This window comes from Lissotriton helveticus, chromosome 5_1, assembly GCF_964261635.1.
Source record: "Lissotriton helveticus chromosome 5_1, aLisHel1.1, whole genome shotgun sequence".
NCBI classification, from domain to species: Eukaryota; Metazoa; Chordata; class Amphibia; order Caudata; family Salamandridae; genus Lissotriton; species Lissotriton helveticus.
Genome location: NC_136065.1, coordinates 375,733,527 through 375,755,483, shown reverse-complemented (window position 1 = coordinate 375,755,483; position 21,957 = coordinate 375,733,527). Strand labels below are relative to the sequence as shown.

Here is a 21,957-nt window from a genome sequence, read left to right as displayed (position 1 = left end):
TGACTGTCATTGGACATGGCGAGTCAGAAGCCACTCCTAGGGACAACCCCATACATGCAGAGGGGGTACTGATGGTACTGGAGGGGGTCATGACAGTAGGCTCACTTTAATTTCCCCTGTGTTGGTTCAAAGGGTTCCGAAGAGGAGGTCTTTGTCGTCCTCACTTTCCTAGGTATAAGCTGCTGCGTCCACTCACTAATTTAGATGAGGCCATCCTAGATAGGGAGTACAACCTGCTCAAACTTGTTGAGACTAAATTCAAGTTGAAGAGGGAGCAGTTGGCCCTTGAAAGGGAAGTCCTAGTAGTGGAGAAGGAGAGTAAGGACTAGAGTTAGACCCCATTGGTAGCAGCAATAAAGAGTACAGAGTGAGGGAGGAACATTTTGATTCTAGGAATCTTGGCAGGATAGTGACCCTTCACAAAAACTGGGGATGATATCCACAAGTGGATTACAGCTATGGAGAGGGCCTCCAAAGTCCAGAAGGTCCCCCAGAAACAGTAGGCAGCCATCCCATGGCTCTCCTTTGCAAACAAAGTGAGAGAGAAACTCTTGGCAGTTAGAGTAGAGGATGCAGACAACTGTCGTTCCTAATCTTCTTGAGAACTCTGGGTAGGAGTGGTATGGGCAGAAAAGGCATACAGGAGGCCTGATCTCCCACTAGACGAAAAACTTCTCCGATCAAAAGCCGCCTTGGACACTCCAGTGTCAAAAACTGCTAACATTGTGTGTTCTCAGCGGAGGTGAAAAGATCTAACTAAGATTCTCCCCACTGCTGAAAGAGACCTTGTGCCACCTCCTGGTAGAGACTCAATTTGTGATCCACTAGGCATCGACGGCTGAGTTCATCTGCCCAAGTGTTCAGAAAGCCCGCCAGGTGTCGCACCACCAGGGATATGCCCCGCTGTTCCAGCCAAGTCCAGAGGTGCAGAGCCCTTGACTAAGGATCCACGACCCCACCCTGCCCTGTTTGTTGCAGTACCATATAGCGGTGGTGTTGTCCATGAACACCTGCACTAGCCTTCCCTTGGTGGAGGGGAGAAAGGCTTTGAATGCCAGTCAGATTTCTCGGAGCTCCAGCACATTGATGTGGAGTCTGAATTCCAGAAGACCAAAGACCTGTGATTTTTACCTTCTCCAGATGTCCACCCCATCCCAGGAGTGACGCATCTGTCACTACTGTCAGATATAGATGGGGAAGGAAAAGGGGTCTGCCTTTAACCTCACTGCAGATCTTTTGCAGCTCCCTCTGAGATCAGGACCATGTCTGAGAGATTACCCTAATTGTGCGCCCAGTGGAACTTCAGGTCCCACTGCAGAGCCGGCTTATGCCATCAGGCATGCGTTACCAGCAGGAGGTCATGAGGCACAGCAGCCTCAGAGTCCTAGAGGCAGAAACATCGGTATCAGAGCCTTAATATCCTGGACTCTGTGCTCGGGAGGATAAGCCCGAAACTACACTGTGTCCAGAACAGCTCTGATGAAAGGGAGCATCTGAGAGGTCAGGTGTGATTTCGGCATGTTGATAGTGAACCCCAGTGAGTGCAGGAGTTACACTGTAGTCTGGAGGTGGGAGATGTGAACCTGGTGAGAGCCCGCTTTCGAGATAGGGGAAGACAGGTACCCCTGTTCTTCACAGATGAGCTGCAACCACCTCCATGACCATGGTGTAAACCCGAGGGCTCTGGTAAGGCCAAAAGGGAGCACAGTTAACTGAAAATGCTTGTGGTTACGGGGCAGGCAGGACAGGGATGTTTTATTTGGTGCAAGCAAGTTTAGTGGGCAAAGTGGCTTTGTTACTCATTGCACCCTGTCCAGCTGGAATGTCTTCGGACGCAAGCTAAAGTTTGTAGTTCGGAACCCGAAACTGGGATGTAGAGTGCCTGCTCCTCTTCCGCTGCTGACTCTTCCATCTCCGCTTGCTCGGTATCTTCTCCGAAGATATACGGGGTGTGTTCAATATTCTGCCGCTGCATGTCTCTTCGTCGACCCAGACGATCCTGCAAAGTCTTTTTTGATCTGAACAACTTTATACAGGTTGGTCTGTGGATTTTTGGAGTGGCAGTGAGAACAGAGTCCGTTCCATTGGCAGAAGACTCTATGATGTGTAAAGGAGTAGAAGTAAACAGACACGGCTAGGCCCGAAGGCCGCCAGTGATATCTTCTCGATCGAAGATGGATTAGTTACTTACCTGTAATCCTAGTTCTCTTTCAGGGGTATACTCATTAAAGTCATAAGCACTGAATTATCTCCGCCCGTGAGCAGGAACCCGGAACATATAACAATATACATATATATGTGTAAATATGCAATAATAAGTACATAGTACTAAACCAAAATATACACATATACATGTATAACACCATAATATGCAGCCCAACATAATGTATAGGCTAATAAGACCTTATTACACACTTTCTGCAGTATGAAAATACTCCGTACACCAATGCAATAAACAGGCTAGAGCCTAGAAATGCATTTCATAACATAAATACCCTTTATTTTCATCAAAGAATCTGTTGTAAAAGGCAATTAGCCTAACAAGGCTGCATATGAAAAAATATCTGTACAGAAAATCAGACTGGCACCTCGCCTTTAAGGCCCCAGAGAATCTGAGCACTTTGCCTTTAAGGCCTCCAGGAGAAACCCTGCTCCCATCATGCCCCACAGGTGACAGTTAAGTCAGTTCTTTTGTACGGTACAGTAAACTTTAGCAGGAATCTGCACTTAAAAAACTTCATAATACATACTGAAAAAACCTCAATGCTACTGCTCGCCCGGGGAGGCGGAAGGGTGCTTATGACTTTAATGAGTATACCCCTGAAAGAGAACTAGGATTACAGGTAAGTAACTAATCCTTCTCTTCCAGGGGATACTCATTAATAGTCATAAGCACTGAATAGAGTAGCAAGCTCATACCCACAAGACGCGGGCGAACAGATAAGAGCATAGCAACAATTTTAACACAGTGTTCAGCTAGAACTAGCAAATAAATTTCTGAGCGATGCTTGACCAACTCGCGCATCAGCCTGTGTGTCTGAATCAAGACAATAATGGCGTGTAAACGTGTGTACTGAACGCCACGTCGCTGCTTTACATATCTCTGTCATAGACACATTCCTAAGAAGAGCTGTGGTAGAAGCTTTTCCTCTCGTAGAATGGGCTTTAGGTCTACTTGATAAAGACCTATGTGCTAGCTGATAAGCCAGAAGAATACATGACACAACCCATCTAGAGATGGATCTCTTGGATGCTGCCAAACCAGTGTTAGTAGGACCATAATTGATAAATAAACGCTCTGTCTTTCTTAAAGCTTTTGTCCTGTCTAAATAAAACTTTAAGACTCTCTTCAAATCCAAAGAATGCAGAGCCCTTTCAGCAGAACTAGAATGCTTTGGGAAAAAAGTAGGCAATGTTATGGTTTGGTTAATATGAAAATCCGACACTATCTTGGGCAGGAGAGCAGGATGCGTCCCGAGTACCACTCTATTTGCATGGAAGACAGTGAACGGTTCTTTACAACACAGAGCCTGAATCTCGCTAACTCTACGAGCAGAAGTAATGGCTACAAGGAACGCTACCTTCCAAGTTTAGTGTTGCAAAGAAGCTTTATGTATAGGTTCAAAAGGGGCACCCATTAACTTGGTTAACATCACATTAAGCTCCCAAGGTGGAGAAGGAGACCTGACTGGTGGATACACCTTCCGTAAACCCTCCACAAAATCCTTCACCACAGGCATCCTAAAAAAGGATGTCTGAGTGGGCGATTTTCTGTAGGCTGTGATTGCAGGAAGATGGACTTTAATGGAATTAAACTGCAGACCAGATCTTGCGAGATATAACAGATAAGGTAAAATCACCTGCTCCTGACCATGAATCGGGTCAAGATCATTATTTTGACACCACAGGAAAAAACGTTTCCACTTGAATCCATAGGATTTCCTTGTAGAAGGTCTTTTTGCCTCCTTTAGAATGTGCATACAATCCAGATTTAGCTGCAAGTGTCCATATTGGACGACTTCAGGAGCCATGCTGCCAGGCGTAAAGATGACAGATTGGGATGAAACACTCGCCCCTTCTGCTTGGACAGAAGATCCGGGCGACATGGCAACCTCCTGTGTGGCACTTCCGACAACTGAAGGAGATCTGAGAACCACCACTGGCGAGGCCACTCTGGAGCAATCAGAATCATCCTGGAGTTGGTCTTGTACATCCGGTTGATTACTGTCGGTATCAACGGTGTTGGTGGAAAAGCGTACAGTAAGTTCTGATACCAGTCTATCAAAAGGGCATTCCCTTGCGACCCTTTCTGGGGAAACCTGGATGCGAAGACGGGGCATTTTGTGTTTGCCGCGTCTGCGAACAGATCGATATCTGGTGTTCCCCAAGACTGGAAAATACTGTGCACGACTTCTTCGTTGAGCACCCAATCGTGAGCTTCGACGAAGTCTCTGTTGAGATCGTCCGCCTGCGAATTGAGAGACCCTGGCAGGTGAACAGCTGTTATTGACAAGTCTCTTGCTAGTAACCAATTCCAGATGGTCTGGGCTTCTAAGGACAGAGTCCTGGATCTGGTACCACCCTGCTTGTTTAGATAATACATTGTCGTTGTATTGTCTGTCTGCACCAGGATGGACCGAGTTTGTAGAGATGGAGCCAGAGACTTTAGAGCAAGATGGACAGCCCTGAGTTCGAGCAGGTTGATGTGATATCCTTCCTCGAAATCTGACCATAGCCCTTGTACCTGCAGAGGGTCCATATGAGCACCCCAGCCTTGGAGTGAGGAGTCCGTGATCAGAGTCTGAGTCGGAGGGTCCTGATGGAAAGGCACTCCTCTCATCAAGTGTGTTCTCTTCATCCACCACCTGATGGAATCTTTTGCAGACTGGTGGAGACAAATGCGATCCTCCCAGCATCCCGTTCTCTGCTTCCACTGATCTTCTAGGCACTGCTGCAGAGGACGCATGTGCAATCTTGCGTTTGGAACAATAAAGATGCAAGAGGCCATGGACCCCAGGAGAGAGGACACTTGCCGAACTGTCGGGTAATTGGACTGAAGAAGAAGATGACCTTTGGACTTGATCGATAACCACCTCTCCTCCGAAGGACACACGTTTTCTCTTTCTGTGTCCAGCAGGGCCCCCAGATAATGGATCCGCTGTGTCGGATTCATTATAGATTTCTGGAAGTTAACTTGAAGACCCAGCCTGCGCATGAGGTGGAGGAATATTGACAGATGCTCCTCCAAGAGAGATGGGGACGAACTCTTCAGAAGCCAGTCGTCTAAGTACGGATATATGAAAATCCTTTTCCTTCGAAGAAAGGCCGCAACTACCGCCATACATTTGGAAAATGTTCTGGGCGCTGACTTCAGGCCGAATGGAAGTACTGCATATTGGTAGTGATGAGCAGATACTTGAAACCTGAGAAATTTGCGATGTTTTCTGGAAATGGGAACATGAAAATAGGCATCTTTCATGTCGATGGAGCACATCCAGTCCCCCTGATGTAACTGGGGGAAGATCTGATGAAGCGCTAGCATTCGAAATTTCTCTTTCCGAATGTACTTGTTTAAAAGCCTTAGGTCCAGAATAGGCCTGAATTCTGCGTTTGGACCCTTCTTCCTCACTAGGAAAAACCGTGAATATAAGCCTTGATTTCTCTGCTGAGGAACCTTCTCTATGGCTTTCTTTCCTAGGAGTATACTTGCTTCTTTTTGTAAAAGCTTCACATTCCAATGTAACATTTTCTTTGGAGGAATGAGAGGAGGTGGCTTTTTGAAAAGGAGATGGTAACCGTTCTGAATGATACCAATCACCCACTTGTCCTTTGTCAGTTGCTTCCACTCGTTTAAGAATGACACAATGCTTCCTCCTACCGGATTGGTCCACGGCTGAGGAGGAAGACTCCCTTCATTGCTTTTGAGGTTGTTTGGCAGCAGCGAACTGCTGTCTATTTCCTCCTCTTCCTCGTCCAGGGCGACGCTGTTGGAACTGCGATCTCTGTTGGTTCTGGCCCTGGTTTTGCGAGGACCAATTTGTTTGTTGACTCTTGTTGAAAAGGCCTCTTGTCGTAGGGACGAAAAGTTCCTCGACGTTTAAATTCTTTTTTCTTCTCTAGGCCTACAGCCTTTAGAGTATCCAACTCTACCTTCATTTTTGCCATCTCATCGTCTGCGTGAGACCCAAACAATGTCGACCCATTGAACGGCAAGTTGACCATTTTCCTCTGGGCTTCAGGTTTTAGTCCAGTAAGACGCAGCCAAGCTGAACGCCTAGAACAAATCCCATGCGCATAGCCATGCGCTGCAAGATCTGCAGAGTCGGCAGCTGCACTAATACTTTGATTAGCGACCAAACCTCCTTCCCCTACAATCTCCAGGAAATCTTTTTGATCTTCTTTTGAAAGCTTGTCTGCAAACCGAGCCACAGAGTCCCACAAAAGGCGATCATAACTGCCCAGTAAGGCTGCCGCACTGGCCACTCATCACCGACCCAGCAGTGTTACACATCCTCCGACCTAAGTAATCCATGTTCTTACTATCCTTCTCAGGTGGAGCAGAGGAAACAGAAGTTGCAGAATGCGCCTTCCTGGCTACCGCCACTATCAGGGAGTCTGGAGGAGGATCAGAACGTAAGAATAAAGGATCCTGGTCAGGAGCCTTATATTTCTTCGCAATCCTAGAAGGGCCTGAACCCACCGTGGCTGGAGTCAAGAAAGTTTTCATAGCAGGCTCCAACAAACCAGGAACCAAAAGCAGAAGAGGTCTAGCAGAAGTCTTGTGATGCAAAGTCTCAAAAATGACAGACGATGTCACTTGGGGAACTGCCATCACAATGTTGAACGTATTTGCTCCACGACATAACACATCGCTAAAGGTGCCTAAGTCATCCACTGGGGATACCCTCGAAGGGGGACTTGACGATATCGTAGGAGAATAGTCTCTATACGAACTTCTATTCGGAGATGACGATGAAGAAGATGATGTAGGAGACCTACTTCGCCTTTCAGGAGTAGCAGACGTCTGCTGTCTGCGTTCTCTAGGGCGAGATCTCCCTCTTATCGGAGACCTAGAACATGATCTCCTAGGCAACACAACCTTCTGAGTATCCGCAACTCTCATACTAGTTAGGTTAGCGGTTGGTTGCATCTTCCAGTGTCGTAGGCTTTCCAACCATCTCGGCGACATGTTAATCGGTTGTGCTGCACGCTCAGGAAAGCCCTCCGGCGAAACTTGCACAATCTGAATTCCCAGTGAAGATTTTGAAGACCTTGAAGAACCCTTTACGCTCAGATCGTGGTGAGCCAGATGGAGTTTGTTCTCTGGGAACTAGTTGCCTTTCCTCCGACACCGACTGCCTTGAAGTCGAACCAGAGTGCGCCACCACCGAAGAATCCTGGTGCGCAACTTTTCTTCAATCTCCTCTTCTTTTCATGTCTGGACGTCTCATCATCCTTCGACGTCGATCTCACTTTATTTTTCGACGTCACTTTTCTCTTTGACATCTTCCGTCTCTCCTTCGACGTTGACCGTCGTCTCTCCTTCGACGTCGACCGTCATCTCTCCTTCGACAGTCGTCTCTCCTTCGACATCGACCGTCGTCTCTCCTTCGGCGTCGAGTGCTGTCTCTCCGACGTCGAGTGATGTTTCTCCTTCGACGTCGAACTCTATACCCCAGACGTCGTTCTTACCGCAACAGACACCAGACGTCTTGACGTCGAGAGACTCTTCCGACGGCGACTGCATCGGCGTCGACTTCTGCCTCACCGGTGATGTCCTCGACGCCGATGGAGCTTTGTCTTGCCTCAGCGTCGATAAGCCTGAAGGAGATCTCGACGCTGAACGAACCTTTTTCGACGTCGACGCTTCCTGAAGACGGTTTTTCGTGGTTGTACCTTCAGGAGACGAAGATCTTCGACGATTTTCACAAGAAGAGGGCCTTCCAAATGAGATCAAGCTTTTAGGCCCCTTTTCTTCTCTCTCCAAACGACCTAGAAGCCGCATCTTCTCCCTTTCTCTCAGTGTCCTGCTGCAAAGGTTAAGGCAGTGATAGCATTCTTCCACCTTATGAGAAGAAGGAAGACCAAACCACACAAACAGCGTGTGGATCAGTCTGACATTTTCCTCCCACAGGAAGGACATTTATAAAATAAAGGTGGCATAACTGACTAAAAAAACTCCAACAGTTTAGTCAGAAAATGAAAGCAAACCACCACTAGAACTAAATCTTGTCAAAAAAGACAGGAAAAAAAACAAATTTTGACTGAAAAAAGTAAAATTTAGCCAAGCTCAAGTTCCAGGTTCCTCACAGAACAAGCCGGAAAAAAGAACTGACTTAACTGTCACATGTGGGGCATGATGGGAGCAGGGTTTCTCCTGGAGGCCTTAAAGGCAAAGTGCTAAATTTCTCTGGGGCCTTAAAGGCGAGGTGCCAGTCTGATTTTCTGTACACAGATATTTTTTTTCATATGCAGCCTTGTTAGGCTAACTGCCTTTTACAACAGATTCTTTGATGAAAATAAAGGGTATTTATGTTATGAAATGCATTTCTAGGCTCTAGCCTGTTTATTGCATTGGTGTATGGAGTATTTTCATACTGCAGAAAGTGTGTAATAAGGTCTTATTAGCCTATACATTATGTTGGGCTGCATATTATGGTGTTATACATGTATATGTGTATATTTTGGTTTAGTACTATGTACTTATTATTGTATATTTACACATATATATGTATATTGTTATATGTTCCTGGTTCCCGCTCAAGGGCGGAGATAATTCAGTGCTTATGACTATTAATGAGTATCCCCTGGAAGAGAAATAGAGTTTTCTGATATTTGACACGCAGAGGATTATGAACGTGTACGAAACACAGACGAGGTTACAGTGGATTGTACGCCAAGGGGATTCAGAAGAACGGTTTTAAACCGGAGCCACGCAAACCACGTCCGAACCCGATATTGTGTTTCTTTTCAGCAGTCGAAGGGTCTGTTGGTGTGGAGCTTGATGCGGGGCTTCAGGGGTGTCAAATATGTTTTCAAAGCTGATTTTTTAGCCAAATCCAGCTAAGCAGTCTCTATGTACCAAGCTTTCATCTCTTGGCAATGAAGTTTGGGTTTTACCGGCTCTTGGTGTTGACGCTGTTGGTATCTGATGCTAGTTTTGGAGTCTAGTCCTCCAGTGCCAAAAGGCTCTTTCAGGGTCATGGTACTTCAGGAACAGTGGCATGGCTGTCTGTCATTCCTTGTGTTAGAGCAGAGGCTCAGTTTGTGCACGAGCACTGGAGAGAAGATCCTCTGTGTGCCGATTGTGTGAAACCCTCTATGCCACCTGGGTCCAAAGAGTGACTTTTACTGGGAGCCATGGAGATGTTTATTCTCCTAAGTCAGACTTGTAGAAGGATACATTTTCAGGACTCCGCCCTCCTATTAGTTTTTGGAGTACCCAAGGTCCAAAACCTTTCTCCTTGTAAGTGGGTTTCTTTGACTTCTTTTATGCCCTAGCAAGTGAGTGGCTCAGGAAAGTTTTGGCACTGAATTCGTAGTGTGCCCACCAACTATCTCTTTGGTGCCAGTTAGTGTTCTTGCATCAGAAATGTTTTGAATGCAAGCAGGCGGCCTCATAATAGTCTCTTGGCAATTATAGATTGCAGACAATGTTAATGGGACCAAAGAAATTTGCTATTTCAATTTGGGCAATACCTTTCCTCCATACTAAACATGCTAATAAAGACCACCCAAAATATTGCAATTTTGCGATCTGGCAATTTCTTTTTTATTTTAAATGCTATATTTTTGCAAATCCTGCCCTTCTGCCACCTCCCCACATCCCAGTCACTGCCAAAAGGCTTTCCCTCTGCTTACTGGTTCATTGCTACTACTGAGACAGTAAAAGGAAGGTTAGCAATAGGCCAGCCTGCTTTGTAAATGCACACAGCTTGCTACTGTGCAATTATCCAGCACGCTGCCTCAAACATTTGAGTGCCTCCTGGGAACTCTGGGTCTCAACTCCTACCCCTCCATGCCACTTCATACACTCCGCTGGCCACCTCCCTCTGCTGCCCTCTGTCTCCTGTCACTGCTCACTTTGCCCTATGTGTCCTCTGTCCATCACCCCCCAACTGCCCCATGACTCCCTTACCCCATTTGCCATACCGTATCTGTCCCTGCCATACTGTATCTGTCCCTCCCAAACACCTCTCCCTTCCCAGAGACTCTTCTGCCCCCACAAACCCTTCTTCACTACGCACTGCAGGAAAAGCAGGTTGAGCGATGTCCGAGAGAGTAGATGTTTCATTTTGCAACCTGCACTCTGTGGCACCATACATCCTCCAATTCAAGGCACTGTGCTGAAGACTGCAAGGTTACAGACTGGGAATTGGCAGTCTTCAGCAATGACAGAGCACAGGCAGAGCAGTATTTTTCTGAAAGGCACATGGTCTACATAAATACCGCAAATGCTGAGATTCTGGCTCCAAATCTAGTCCACCGAAGCTGGAAAACTCTAGGGGACACCACTCATATGACTTAGCCCCAGTCTCCTTTTAAGCTAGCACCGAAACAGTCAGCAGATGTCCTAGTCAGCATGTTGAAATCGTCAAAGACTTTCTTTCTGGTGTGTGCGGGAGCTCAATCGAAGTAGAAAATATGGAGAAAACATTTTTAGCACAACTGTTCCGGGCCACCATGAGGTACGTCCAAACTCAATGACGAAAAAAAATCTAAGGTGGAGTCTTTGTCCAAGGTCATTGTGGATTATTGGAAGGGATGAAGAGTCAGTTCAAAACAGAAAATTTTACTTTGAGGAAAAGCAACTTGCAACTTCAGAACCAAACATTAATTGGCAAAAGTGTGTAATGCATGTGATCTTTAGCAGTACTTTGAACGAAGGAAGGCAGCACAGTTTTATCCAATTTTAAGAGTCAAATAAATGAAAGAAAACCAAAATTACAAGATATCCTTTCAAGTGACCTATGTAGACACATTCTAGGCAAATGGACCAAGTATTTTGAGAGAGAGACACAAACTGTTGATAATCAATTTGTGAATTTATTCCACACATCACATTGTAAAATAATGTTACACACTACCCCCGGCACATACCTGATTTGAGCCAGGGTTAGGGACATTAATAATGCCCGCTGCCTGCTTAGCTTGTAGATAGCTAATAAAAGCAGCCTTGAGTGACTCGGTTTGATTCACCACATCTTCCTGATCTAGTCCACAGGGCATCGCTAATAAAAGGCAGTAATCACTCTCCACCTGCAGAAGAGAATGACAATTAGAATTTGTGTACAAAAAAGTTGACTTTACACTAAGAGAAAAGAGGTAAATCATAATTACCGTCATCCTGCGTGCTACACCTTCCAGCTGCGAGGCCTCCAGTCTCATCCGCTGGGCAATTCTCAAAGGAGGACCTCCCTCTGGAGCTGGCAATGATCGGTGGGCAAGAACGTTGTTTCCAGAGACAAAGTGAAGCTGAACTGCAGCTGTGTCGTTCTTCAGGGCCAGGAGACCCTGCCACACAATTGGATATTTCTAAAAATGAATAAAAGAATTATCTAGGAGTGCAAATATATTAATAGTAAAGAGCTCTTTGAACTCAACTGAAAGTCTTAAAAGCCTCATTGCAATATAATGCATAGATCGGAAAGGTATCATTTTACATGTTATCCTATGCATGTTTATATTTTACTTTTACAAGTCATCCTAGATAAAGTTCAAAGAAGTAGTATATTTGGGATTTTTAGAGTAAGATGCTTGAAATAACCCTAGTATACATAAGGTGGGGGGGTAAAATGTAAACCTGAGCAAATACAGGCTTTAACACTATTAGGCCCACAATTGCCTCCTAACTTATCACTAGTGCCACACAATATTACTTAGTGCAGGTACAGATGAACAAGATGCTGCTGCACAGACATCTGCCAGTGAAACAATGCCAACTAATACAAATAAAGTAAACTTCTTTCTCTTCCAGGAGATACTCATCAATAGTCATAAATACTGAATTGTCCCACACACGCACGAGATCCCAGAGCACTTTGCAATATATGTAGGCATGCTTGTGTGCACGCATATCCATTAAAAACATATATATATATATTTTTTTTAGGTGACATGGTGAAGTTTTATTTTTTGCTTCGTTTAAAAATGATTTTACAATTGTGAATAAAAACCAGATATAAAAATAAATAAGAAATATCTGTCACAACCCTCTCATTAAAAATGGAAGAAACCAAAAGGAAACAGGCCCATTGTAAAACCTAGGCTGTACAGCCAGAATTAAACGGACACTACCTTTAAGGGCTCCACCCTTGCGCCAGTGATCTATCATGCAACAGGAGTGATTCTTAGGTCAGTTCATTTTTCCGGCTCCTGTCAGCAGGATCCTGGAGCAAAGCTCAGCCTTTTTTTTTTTGGTTTAAAAATCCCTTTGAAAGCTTCCAAAACCAATTTCACTCAACGTCCTTTAGGGCAGGAGACATTTTCCAGCCTTTTTTTTCTGGATTTTTAAAATGTATTTTTTAATGTCATAAATGCCTTCACTATTTGTGAAGTGCTTTAACTCTGGAAAGAAAAAAGCCCTGTCAAACCCTCACAACCTGTGCAAGTATGCCTCCTGGAACACCATCGTCCAGTAGATTGCGAACACAGCAGGAACATCAGACTGCTGGGTCTTTAGAAGAGGAGTAAAGACCCAGCCTCAGGAGGTCTAAAGGGGCGAGGAGGTCTTTACCACCTGCCTCTGCGCACAATTCCCGCTCTAAGGACTATTCAAAAAGTAGATCTCAAGAGCGGAGAAAGTCACATGGGAAAGAAAGCTCCCATTTGACGTCGAGAACAGGTACCGTAGCAACTAGCTTGTCGTCAAGGAGAGGTACTTTGTCGTCTACATCAAGACTATCATCATAGTGAAAACATCACAGTAAGTCTACTTTGAGTCAAGTCCATCCATCGATGTCAAGACCTCCGTCGATGTCGATAACCTCTCCTGCGATGCACGAACAACTGCCATCAACATCACCCTTCATCTACGTCAAGACATTAGGAGCAGTCTCATTTGGAGACATTGCCCCCCGCTTTGGGTCGGCGCTGCACTGCCTGATGGGTCCCTCAGTGGGGACTCTTTGGTGGAGATCTTTTGAACTTAAAGCTGCGTGATGTGTGCAAGTGAAGGGATGCGAGTGTAGGGTAGTGTGCAGGTGGTTTAAAGAGTCTAAGGGACACCTAAGCAGTTTTAATGGGGTGCTGGTTCCCTTGATGCATTACACCACCCTACACTTAGATTCCCTCACTTGCACGAGTCATACAGCTTTAAGATTAAAGTATCTCTGCCACAGAGCACCCCACTAAAGGGCCAGTCACATATTGCAGCGCAGGCCCGACGAGGAGCTCCCTATGATGAAGCATGACACCAGACAGGGTGTGTGTGCGTGTCGGCACGTCAGTTGGTGTCTTCAGTCTTCGCTGCTGCATGGCTCTTCTTCGTAGGTCGTCGGTAATCTGAGGATTAAGATTCAGGGGTGCCCCTAAATACTCAATGTAGAGGTGTTACAGGGGTTGGTAGGTAGGAGCCAATAGGCTACTTACCTGTAGTGATGGGACCCTTTATATAGCCACTCCCTCTGGGGAGGGGGCATACCCCTAACCCTATTGGCTAGAACCCTCAAGAACAATATGGAGTATTTTCAACGGAGGTGTTACTGAAGCTCACAAAACCCTAAGGGTGGTCCTGCCTGAGAGGGGACACCTCTTTTGTTTACAAATTTTCTTGTCTACCATGCCGCCAATGGTGGGGCTTGGTCAGGGGTATGGGCATCTCCACTAGCTGGCGAGGCCCTGGTCAGCATAAAGGGCAGGAAGCCTTTGAGGCTAACCATTGTTCTATGCTGTCCCTGCTTGGGAGTAGCTGTGAAGCACCTCCACCCAGAGTAGGCTTGGTTTCTGACCCATGAGAGCAAAAGGCTCCCACCTCAGGGGGTCAGAAACATGTCTGGGGGTGGCAGGCTGCTGCAGACCAGTCTGGCACACAATAGTGAGTGGTTTGGTAGGTTTACAGGGGGCACCCCGAGGTGCCCTCTGAGTGCATCAGTGTGGGCTCATTAATCGGAGATGTTTAGGTGCCAAACATCTTGGAATTCGGTAAAGTCATCACAGAGCTGTGGAACTCGTAGTGACAAGCTCCCACCCCATGTACTCAGTATAGCTTCTCCGTGCACTTATAATGTCTAAGAATGGACTTAGACACTATTGGGGCATATCTGCTCATGCAGTTATGCCCTCACATGAGGTATAGTGCACCCTACCTTAGGGCAGTAAGGCCTGCTGTAGGGGTGACTCACCTATGCCTCTTGCAGTGCTGGTAGGCCTGGCACAAGGGATGTGTGCCAGTTCAACTTCACTTTTATCTGTTCCAAAACACGCAGGTTGCAGTGTGCATGTGTTTGGTGAGGGGGGTCTCTTAGGGTGGCACAATGCATGTTGCAGCCCTAGAGACCCTCTATGGTAACAAGGCCCTTGGTATCACTGGTACATTTTACAAGGGACTTACATGTGTGCCAGAGGAGTGCCAATTGTGGAAACAAAGGTACGGTTTTAGGAAACAACAGGCACTGGGAACCTGGTTAGCAGGAACTCATTGCACATTCAGTCAAAGATGCATCCGTCAGGCAAAACTGGGGGGGTAACCATGCCAAAAGGATAAGTTTCCTACATGCTCCTCAATTATTGGCTAAAATAAGGGCAACAGGGTTCCAGGAATGCTAAGATTAGATAACTTCCCTCACAGTGTTGGTTTATCGACTTTATCGAAAGCTGTGGAGAAGTCAATAAACGCGGCATAAACAGAAGAGCCCCTGATGGTAACGCGCTTTCCATTTATAAGCTGCAAGGCAGCAATATTGTCTAATGTGCAAAGGTATTTCCTGAAGCGCATTTGCTCTAGTGCAGAGATGGTCAAAGTACGGCCCTGGGGCCTCATGCGGGCCTCCTGACCTTTAATTGCGGCCCCTTAGTGAACAGCAGCACTGGGCTGTTCACTTGACAGAGCAGGAACATTCAAGAAACTGTGAAACGGGCATTCTTTATTTGCAGGTTAACTAAACTAAAGGTAAAGAAGCAAAGACAACTTACATTTAGCATGCATCTGCATTGCGTCCCCCTATGCCCACCTTTCAACACCCTGACCCTCCCCTGCAGGCATCGGTGCGGCCCTCAGGAAGCCACAGATCATACTTAATGGACCTGGCAAAATGTTTGTGAGTACCCATGCTCTTGTGGAATAATCATACTATTTTCAACCCAGGTTTTAAGATGATCCAGTAGGCATTTAGTGAAAACCTTGCCCACTGCGTTAAACAGGGCGATTTGGCAGAATTAGCAGGTAAATTTCTATCTCCGTTTTTATGAAGAGGAATAATGCTTCCAGCCCAGGGGGTAAGGAATCTATAACTAACCCATGTTTCCTATATTGTTACCGAAGGTAAGTAACTTGTTCATCTGAAAGAAAACAGTTATAGATTCCTTACCTTAGAATAGATAACCCAGCAATACCAAACCCGGAGGTGGGTTTGCAAACCAAGATCACACCAGAAAGTCCTGGAGAACAGAACGGCCAAAGCCATCTCTCCGGACTTGACTGTCCAGGCAGTAGTGTCTCGTAAACACGTGCAACAATGCCCACGTAGCTGCCTGACAGATGTCATTCAGAGGGACTCCTCATGCCAAAACAGTAGTGTCTGCCTTTTGCCCTGTTAAAATGGTCGTATAGTCCCACTGGAAGCTCCTTTTTAGCAAAAGAATAAAAGGCATTAATACACAAAACGACCCATCTAGAAATGGTCCGCTTTTGTACAGCCCAACCTTTCTTGGAACCCACGTAACCAACAAAGAACTGGTCATCCAGCCGGAACGGTTTGGTGCGATCCAGATAGAAGGAAAGCGCACGTTTTGGGTTCAGACGGTGGAGCCTCTTTTCCTCTTTCGAAGGATAAGGAGGCAGAAAGAAGGTATGGATGAGTTCTTAGGACAACCTTGTCCGAATGTACAGCCAGAAAAGGAGAATTGGATGTAAGAGCCTGGAGCTCACTCAATCACTCTTCTAGCAGATGTGATGGCTACCAGGAATGCAGCCTTAAGAGTCAAAGAGGACAGTTGTGAAGCGGCTCAAAGGGAGCGTACATCAAATAAAAGACCAAATTCAAGTCCCACTGAGGCATCACAAAGGGAATGGGAGGAAAGAGATGAGTGATGCCTTTTAAGAAACTATTCACAACCGGGGACTTGGAGAGAAGGCTGATCAGGGACCCTTAGAAAGGCAGAGATGGCCGAAAGATAGCCCATGATAGTGCCCAGAGATGAGCCCTGCCGGGCCAAAGAAAAGAGAAACAAGAGAACCTCAGAAAGAGGGGTAGAAAGGGGATCTTTGCTGTGCACCATGCCACAAATGTATTCCATCTGCAGGCGTATACCATCTTAGTGCAGGGACGCTTGGTTGCCAAGATTACATCACAGACCTTGGGAGATAGATCAAATGACGTCAACTGCCGCCGCTCAATCAACATGCAAGGAGGTGGGGGCTGGACAGGTTCGAGTGGAGCGACAGAAGATCCTCCCGAAGAGGCAGTCGGATCGGAGGCCATGTTGAGCAGCTCGGGATACCAGACTCTTCATGACCAATCAGGAGCCACAAGAATGACTTGGGCCCGGTCGCGCTTGATCTTCAGCACTCTGGGCAGAAGGCATATACAAGAATGCAACTCCACTCGCGACGAGAAGCGTTGCCTAGCGAGTGCCGCCGTGGGAAATTCCAGCGTGCAGAACTGCTGATATTGCGCGTTCTCTTGGCGGCCAATAGATCTAACCAAGGCTCTCCCCACTGCTGGAAAAAACTTTGCACCACCTCCGAGTGAAGACGCCATTCGTGATCCATCATGCACTTGCGGTTGAGTTCGTCCTCCCTGGCGTTCCGCTAGGTGTTGAACCACCAGGAATATGCCCTGGTGTCCCAGCCATGTCCAACACCCCGCACTGTTTGTTGCAGCACCACATGGCGGTGGTGTTGTACGTGAAGAACTGCACTACTCTTCCCCAGACAGAGTGAAGGAATTCCTTCAGTGCAAGACGGATCGCCCAGAGCTCCAGAAAATTGATGTGGAGCGCGGACTCCAACGGAGACCAGAGGCCTCTGATCTCCGCCTCTCCCATGTGGCCGCCCGATCCCAGAAGGGATGCGTCCGTCACCATTGTGTGTTCCGGTTGGGGAAGGGAGAGGTATCTGCCGTTGACCCAATCCTGGTTCGTGAGCCACCTCTGCAATTGCCATATAGTGCCCTCTGAGATCTGGACTTAATCGGACAGAGTCCCCTGATGCTGCGCCCACTGGAACTTCAGGTCCCACTGCAGAGACCGCATTTGCCATCTAGCATGATCGACCAGCAGGATGCAGGAGGCTATGAGGCCCAGCAGCCTTAGGGTCATCCTGACCGAAACCTGGGATAAAGGCTGAAAGATCGGAATCATAGTCCAAATATCCCAGACTCGCTGTTCGGCAGGATAGACCGGAAACTGCATCCTGTCCAGAATCACTCCGATGAAAAGGAGCTTTTGGGAGGGAATTAGGTGCGACTTCGGCATGTTGATGGAAAACCCCAGCAAATGGAGGAGGTCGGCTGTAGTCTGGAGGTGGGAGATGACTGCCTGTGGTGAGCCCGCCTTCAACAACAAGTCATCGAGATAGGGGAAGACTGGAACCCCTGATCTGTGTAGATGAGCTGCGACCACCGCCATCACTTTCGTGAACACCCGAGGGGCGCACAGTAAACTGAAAGTGCTTGTGGCCTACTGTGAACCATAGGTAAAGCAGGTGGGCCGGCAGGAGAGGATGTGAAAATAAGCATCCTGCAAGTCCAACGCTACCAACCAGTCTCCGGGATCGAAGGCAGACAAGACCTGAGCGAGCGTCAACATTTTAACCTTCTCCTTCCGGAGGAAGCCATTGACGTTCCTGAGATCCAAGATAGGACATAGGCCTTTGGCCTTCTTGGGAACCAGAAAGTAGTGAGAATAACAACCACAACCGACTTCTGGGACAGAAACTTGCTCAATGGCACCCTTGGCCAAGAGGGCCGAAAATTCCTATTGGAGAAGGGCCAGGTGATCCTCCGACATGCGATGGTACTGAGGTGGCATGGAGGGAGGGGTAGCCTCGAAGCAGAGGAAGTAGCCCCTTCGGACTATCTAAAGAACCCACCTGTCCGACGTGATGGTGCGCCAGTGGGGGAGGTGATGGCAGATCCTGCCGCCCACTGGCGTTTGGGGGCCTGGAAGGTCAGACTAGGAGTGTTTGGAAGCGGATGCAGAGGGGGCTGTGGTGGACTGGCCCGCTCGCTGGCCCCCAGAACCATGCCGCGGGTTCCCACTTCCCCCGCTGCACTGGGGCTGAATAGCCTGTGCACGCTTGTGGCTCTTGGCGGGACGTAGTGGGGCACCCCTTCTGTAGCCACGAAAGGAAGACTGCGCAGGGTGGGTGGTGGAGGCCCAAGGACCTGACCGTAGCGCGAGAGTCCTTAAAGCGCTCTAGTGCCTTGTCTGCCTTGTCGCCGAAAAGGCGACGGACATAGATGGGCATGTCCATAAGTGTGGATTGGACATCCCCGGAAAAACCAGTCTAGCGCAACCAGGCGTAGCGTCGAAGGGTTACTGACGTGGCAATGGTTCTGCCCAGTGCGTCGGTGGTATCCAGCCCACAGCGGATGGTAAACTTCGCTGCGTCTCTCCCTTCAGCCTCAGCACTGGAGAGCACGGCTCGGGCCTCCTCCGGGCACTGAGGCAGCACCTGCGCCACCGTATCCCACACAGAGTGGGAATAACAGCCCAACAGACATGCACTGTTTACCGACCGCAGTCCCAAGCTGGTGGAAGAAAACTCCTTCTTTCCAAATTGGTCCAGCTTCTTGGATTCCCGATCAGGTGGAGCTGTAGGGAAACAGCCCTTGGACGTAGAGGTTTGGACCACCAAGCTTTCAGGGGTAGGGTGTTGGGAGAGGAAAGTGGGGTCGGCCGGGTGGTGGCGTCAGGCAACCATCCTATCCACAGGTGTTGGGCCTAGATCAGGTGCCAAAAAGGATGTCCGTAAGGGCTTCATTGAAAGGCAGGAGGGGATCCGAAGAGCTCACTGCTGGCTGAAGCACCTCTGTCAGGCAGTTAGTCTTGACTGCCACAGTAGGAAGCTCGAGGTGGAGACCCTCAGCCTCCCTACACAACACCACTGCTTATGACGCTCCCTCCTCCGTAGCCACGGTAGGAGACAACATGCCTAGGTCTGGGGAGGTATCCAGACCACTGGCATCCCCAGTTCCTCTCTCCAGTCCGGCTCACACTCTAGCTGGGCAGTTAAAGGTCAGACCCCTCCCAATCTTCCTCACCCTCCTCTGGCTGCGAATCAGGCTGACAATGGGCAGGGTGTAACACAGGCACATAAGTACCCATGGGCGCCGGATCCGGCCTTGGCCGACGCCGGTCTGGCTCCAGTTCCACATCGGGATGGAAGCCGGGTTAGACACTGGCTGGGGGTCCAGCCGGCATCAGCTGCGGACATGGTGCCAGTGGAGGTGTAACTAGGTCGACCGGCGCCGATCCGGATCCAGGCCTGGATCCAAGGGCCGCCAAAGACCTAGGGCCCCCAACAGAGTCCGCGGGGCCTGAAGGCGCGCCAGCGGAGTCTGGTTGCCCAAAGATGGCATGCATCGCTTTGTAAAATTGACGAAGCTGGGCAGAGTTCGCTCCCGGGAATGGAAGGCCGCAGTCAACCCTGAAGGCTCCGCACGCTGAGCCGCAGGAGTGGTACCATCCGCACCCTTCTTCGCCTCAGCCAACGGACGAGGGGAAGTCTAAGAGCGACGATGCTTCGTCGACTTCTTACTGCGCTTAGACTTACCTGAAGCAGAGTGCGAAGACTTGGACAACGAGTGGTGGTGTTGGCTCCGCGATCGGTCCCGCGACATCCCCCGCGACAGCAACCTTGAGTGACGCGGAGCCGACTGCCAGGCCACGAGGAGCTTTCGGGACTGCTCCCGCAAAGACTTCAGGCCATGGTTCGACAGTCGGAGCACGACTTGGGTCGTGGTCTCGCTCCAGGCAGAAGAGGCACATGCGGTGCGGATCCGTTACAGACATCAGTCGGGAACAGGAACCGCAGGCCTTGAAATCTGGCATCCTCGTGCACCAGGAGTCGCTGAAGACTTGAAAAAGAAGTCAAAAAAGTCAAAAAATTACTGGGGGTACCGCTCTCTCTGGATCTGCACTTGCTGGCGCGGAAAAGGAAAGAACCGACGTCAGCACTCAAGGGCGGCATCTAAGTAACCTCCGCACCGTCAACCCGGCGACCACAACGCCGGGCGCGGAGCCGACCGACACCACCTACCGACAAACAAGGGTGCTGCTGACGAAAAACTTTCCGGATCCAGTCTGACACCTGGAGGATATTCTAAGGTAAGGAATCTATAACTAACTGTTTCCTTCAGATATAATTGTTTACTGGAAGGTGTGGGATACAATGGACGGCCGTCATTTACGATCTGTTTCATGAAATGGGAGAAACAATTCAAAATTTCTGTGCTCCAGAAAAGACAGACAGCCATCGCTAGATGCCCATTCAGGTTAGAAATGTTAGATGGCAGCCACCGAGTCCTAACCATATTCCTATCTAATTTAGTTCTGGAATTATCAAATTTTCATGACCCCTCTGTGTGCAGATTAAACTCTAAAGAAAGGACCAGTAGTCTGTGGTCATTAAGTGGGGAATCTACAACTTTCAAGTCTGTTAAAAGGTGAAAATTAGTATGGGAGGTGATAATGTAGTCGATGGAGTCCCCGAGTAAATTTATAAGTAAAATGAGCAGGAAAGTCTTGATTAAATCTGCCATTTACTATTGCACAATCATTCTTTCTTAGATGGCCAAGGAGAGAACGTCCTCTTTTGTCAGTTATCAAAATTGGAGGGAAAATTAGTGGTGGAATCTGGAGTGCTGCTTCTTTCTCCTGGTCCAGAAATAAGTCAATGGAGTGGTTGGAGACTTTACAGTTTTGGTCTCCAATCAACAAAACTTTATATTTCTCCTCCTTATTCACGGCTTTTAATAGGAAGAAGAAGATATCAGGGAGTATGTAATTATAGCTTTTATCTGGGGTAATATATGTATTTATCACGATCAGTGACGCGGGTAGGTGAAATTGATTGCCGCCATCACCCCCCAAGCCCCGCCCACTCATGTGAGGCCACACTCCCCCCCCCCCCTTTTTTTTTAAAACTCATAAAAGCCACGCTGAATACTAGCTCGCGCCAGAGGATATCGAAACTCCTGAGGCAGAAGCCGGGAGAGATGTTTGTGTTTTAAAACTACTTTGTTGTTGAATTATTGCTCTTACCGGACCTTTTAATCTTTGCTGGGCACTTCTCCCCTAAAGCCCTGTTGGATATTCCCTCGCAGCGGATGCAAGCGCTGACGCAGGTAGGTGAAATTGATTGCCGCCATCACTCCCCAAGCCCTCAGGCCACGCCCGCTCACGTGAGGCCACGCCCCTACTCTCGCCCCATAACAATGTGCAACCCTCGGACGCGCCTAAGGCAAGCCCGTCTGCGGCCGAACGGGGCCAGGGGCACAGCACTATGCCCATTTTGTCTCTTATTCCCCTGAAACACTGTGCACCTACCAAGGCCCTTGGGACCTGAAGCAAGCAACACTGGACCTTATCGTCGAGGCCGGAATCTCAAGTGCTCTCCCTTTCCCCTCTCTACCATCTAACCTACCCTCATTAGTTCGACCTCCCGCTCGTATTGACGCTCCCACCCCCCAAATAAGCGACACACTGATCATTTCTGCCTTTTTGTTGAACACTCGGTCAGCAGTAAAACACCACCTTGATCTGTTTATCCTTTTGGACACTCAGAAACCTAAA

General features: G+C 48.1%; 1 protein-coding gene across 6 annotated transcripts in view; it reads right to left on the bottom strand.

The window, feature by feature from the left end:
- SPEN (spen family transcriptional repressor) overlaps nucleotides 1-21,957 on the bottom strand; it is a 451,658-nt gene that overhangs the window by 10,526 nt on the left and 419,175 nt on the right. For all 6 annotated transcript variants that reach the window (XM_078642529.1, XM_078642530.1, XM_078642531.1 and 3 more), the window contains 2 exons: nucleotides 11,341-11,535; nucleotides 11,101-11,259 (listed from right to left, as the gene is read on the bottom strand). In XM_078642529.1, the coding sequence (XP_078498655.1) occupies nucleotides 11,101-11,259; nucleotides 11,341-11,535 (354 nt within the window). The remainder of the gene's footprint in view (nucleotides 1-11,100; nucleotides 11,260-11,340; nucleotides 11,536-21,957) is intronic.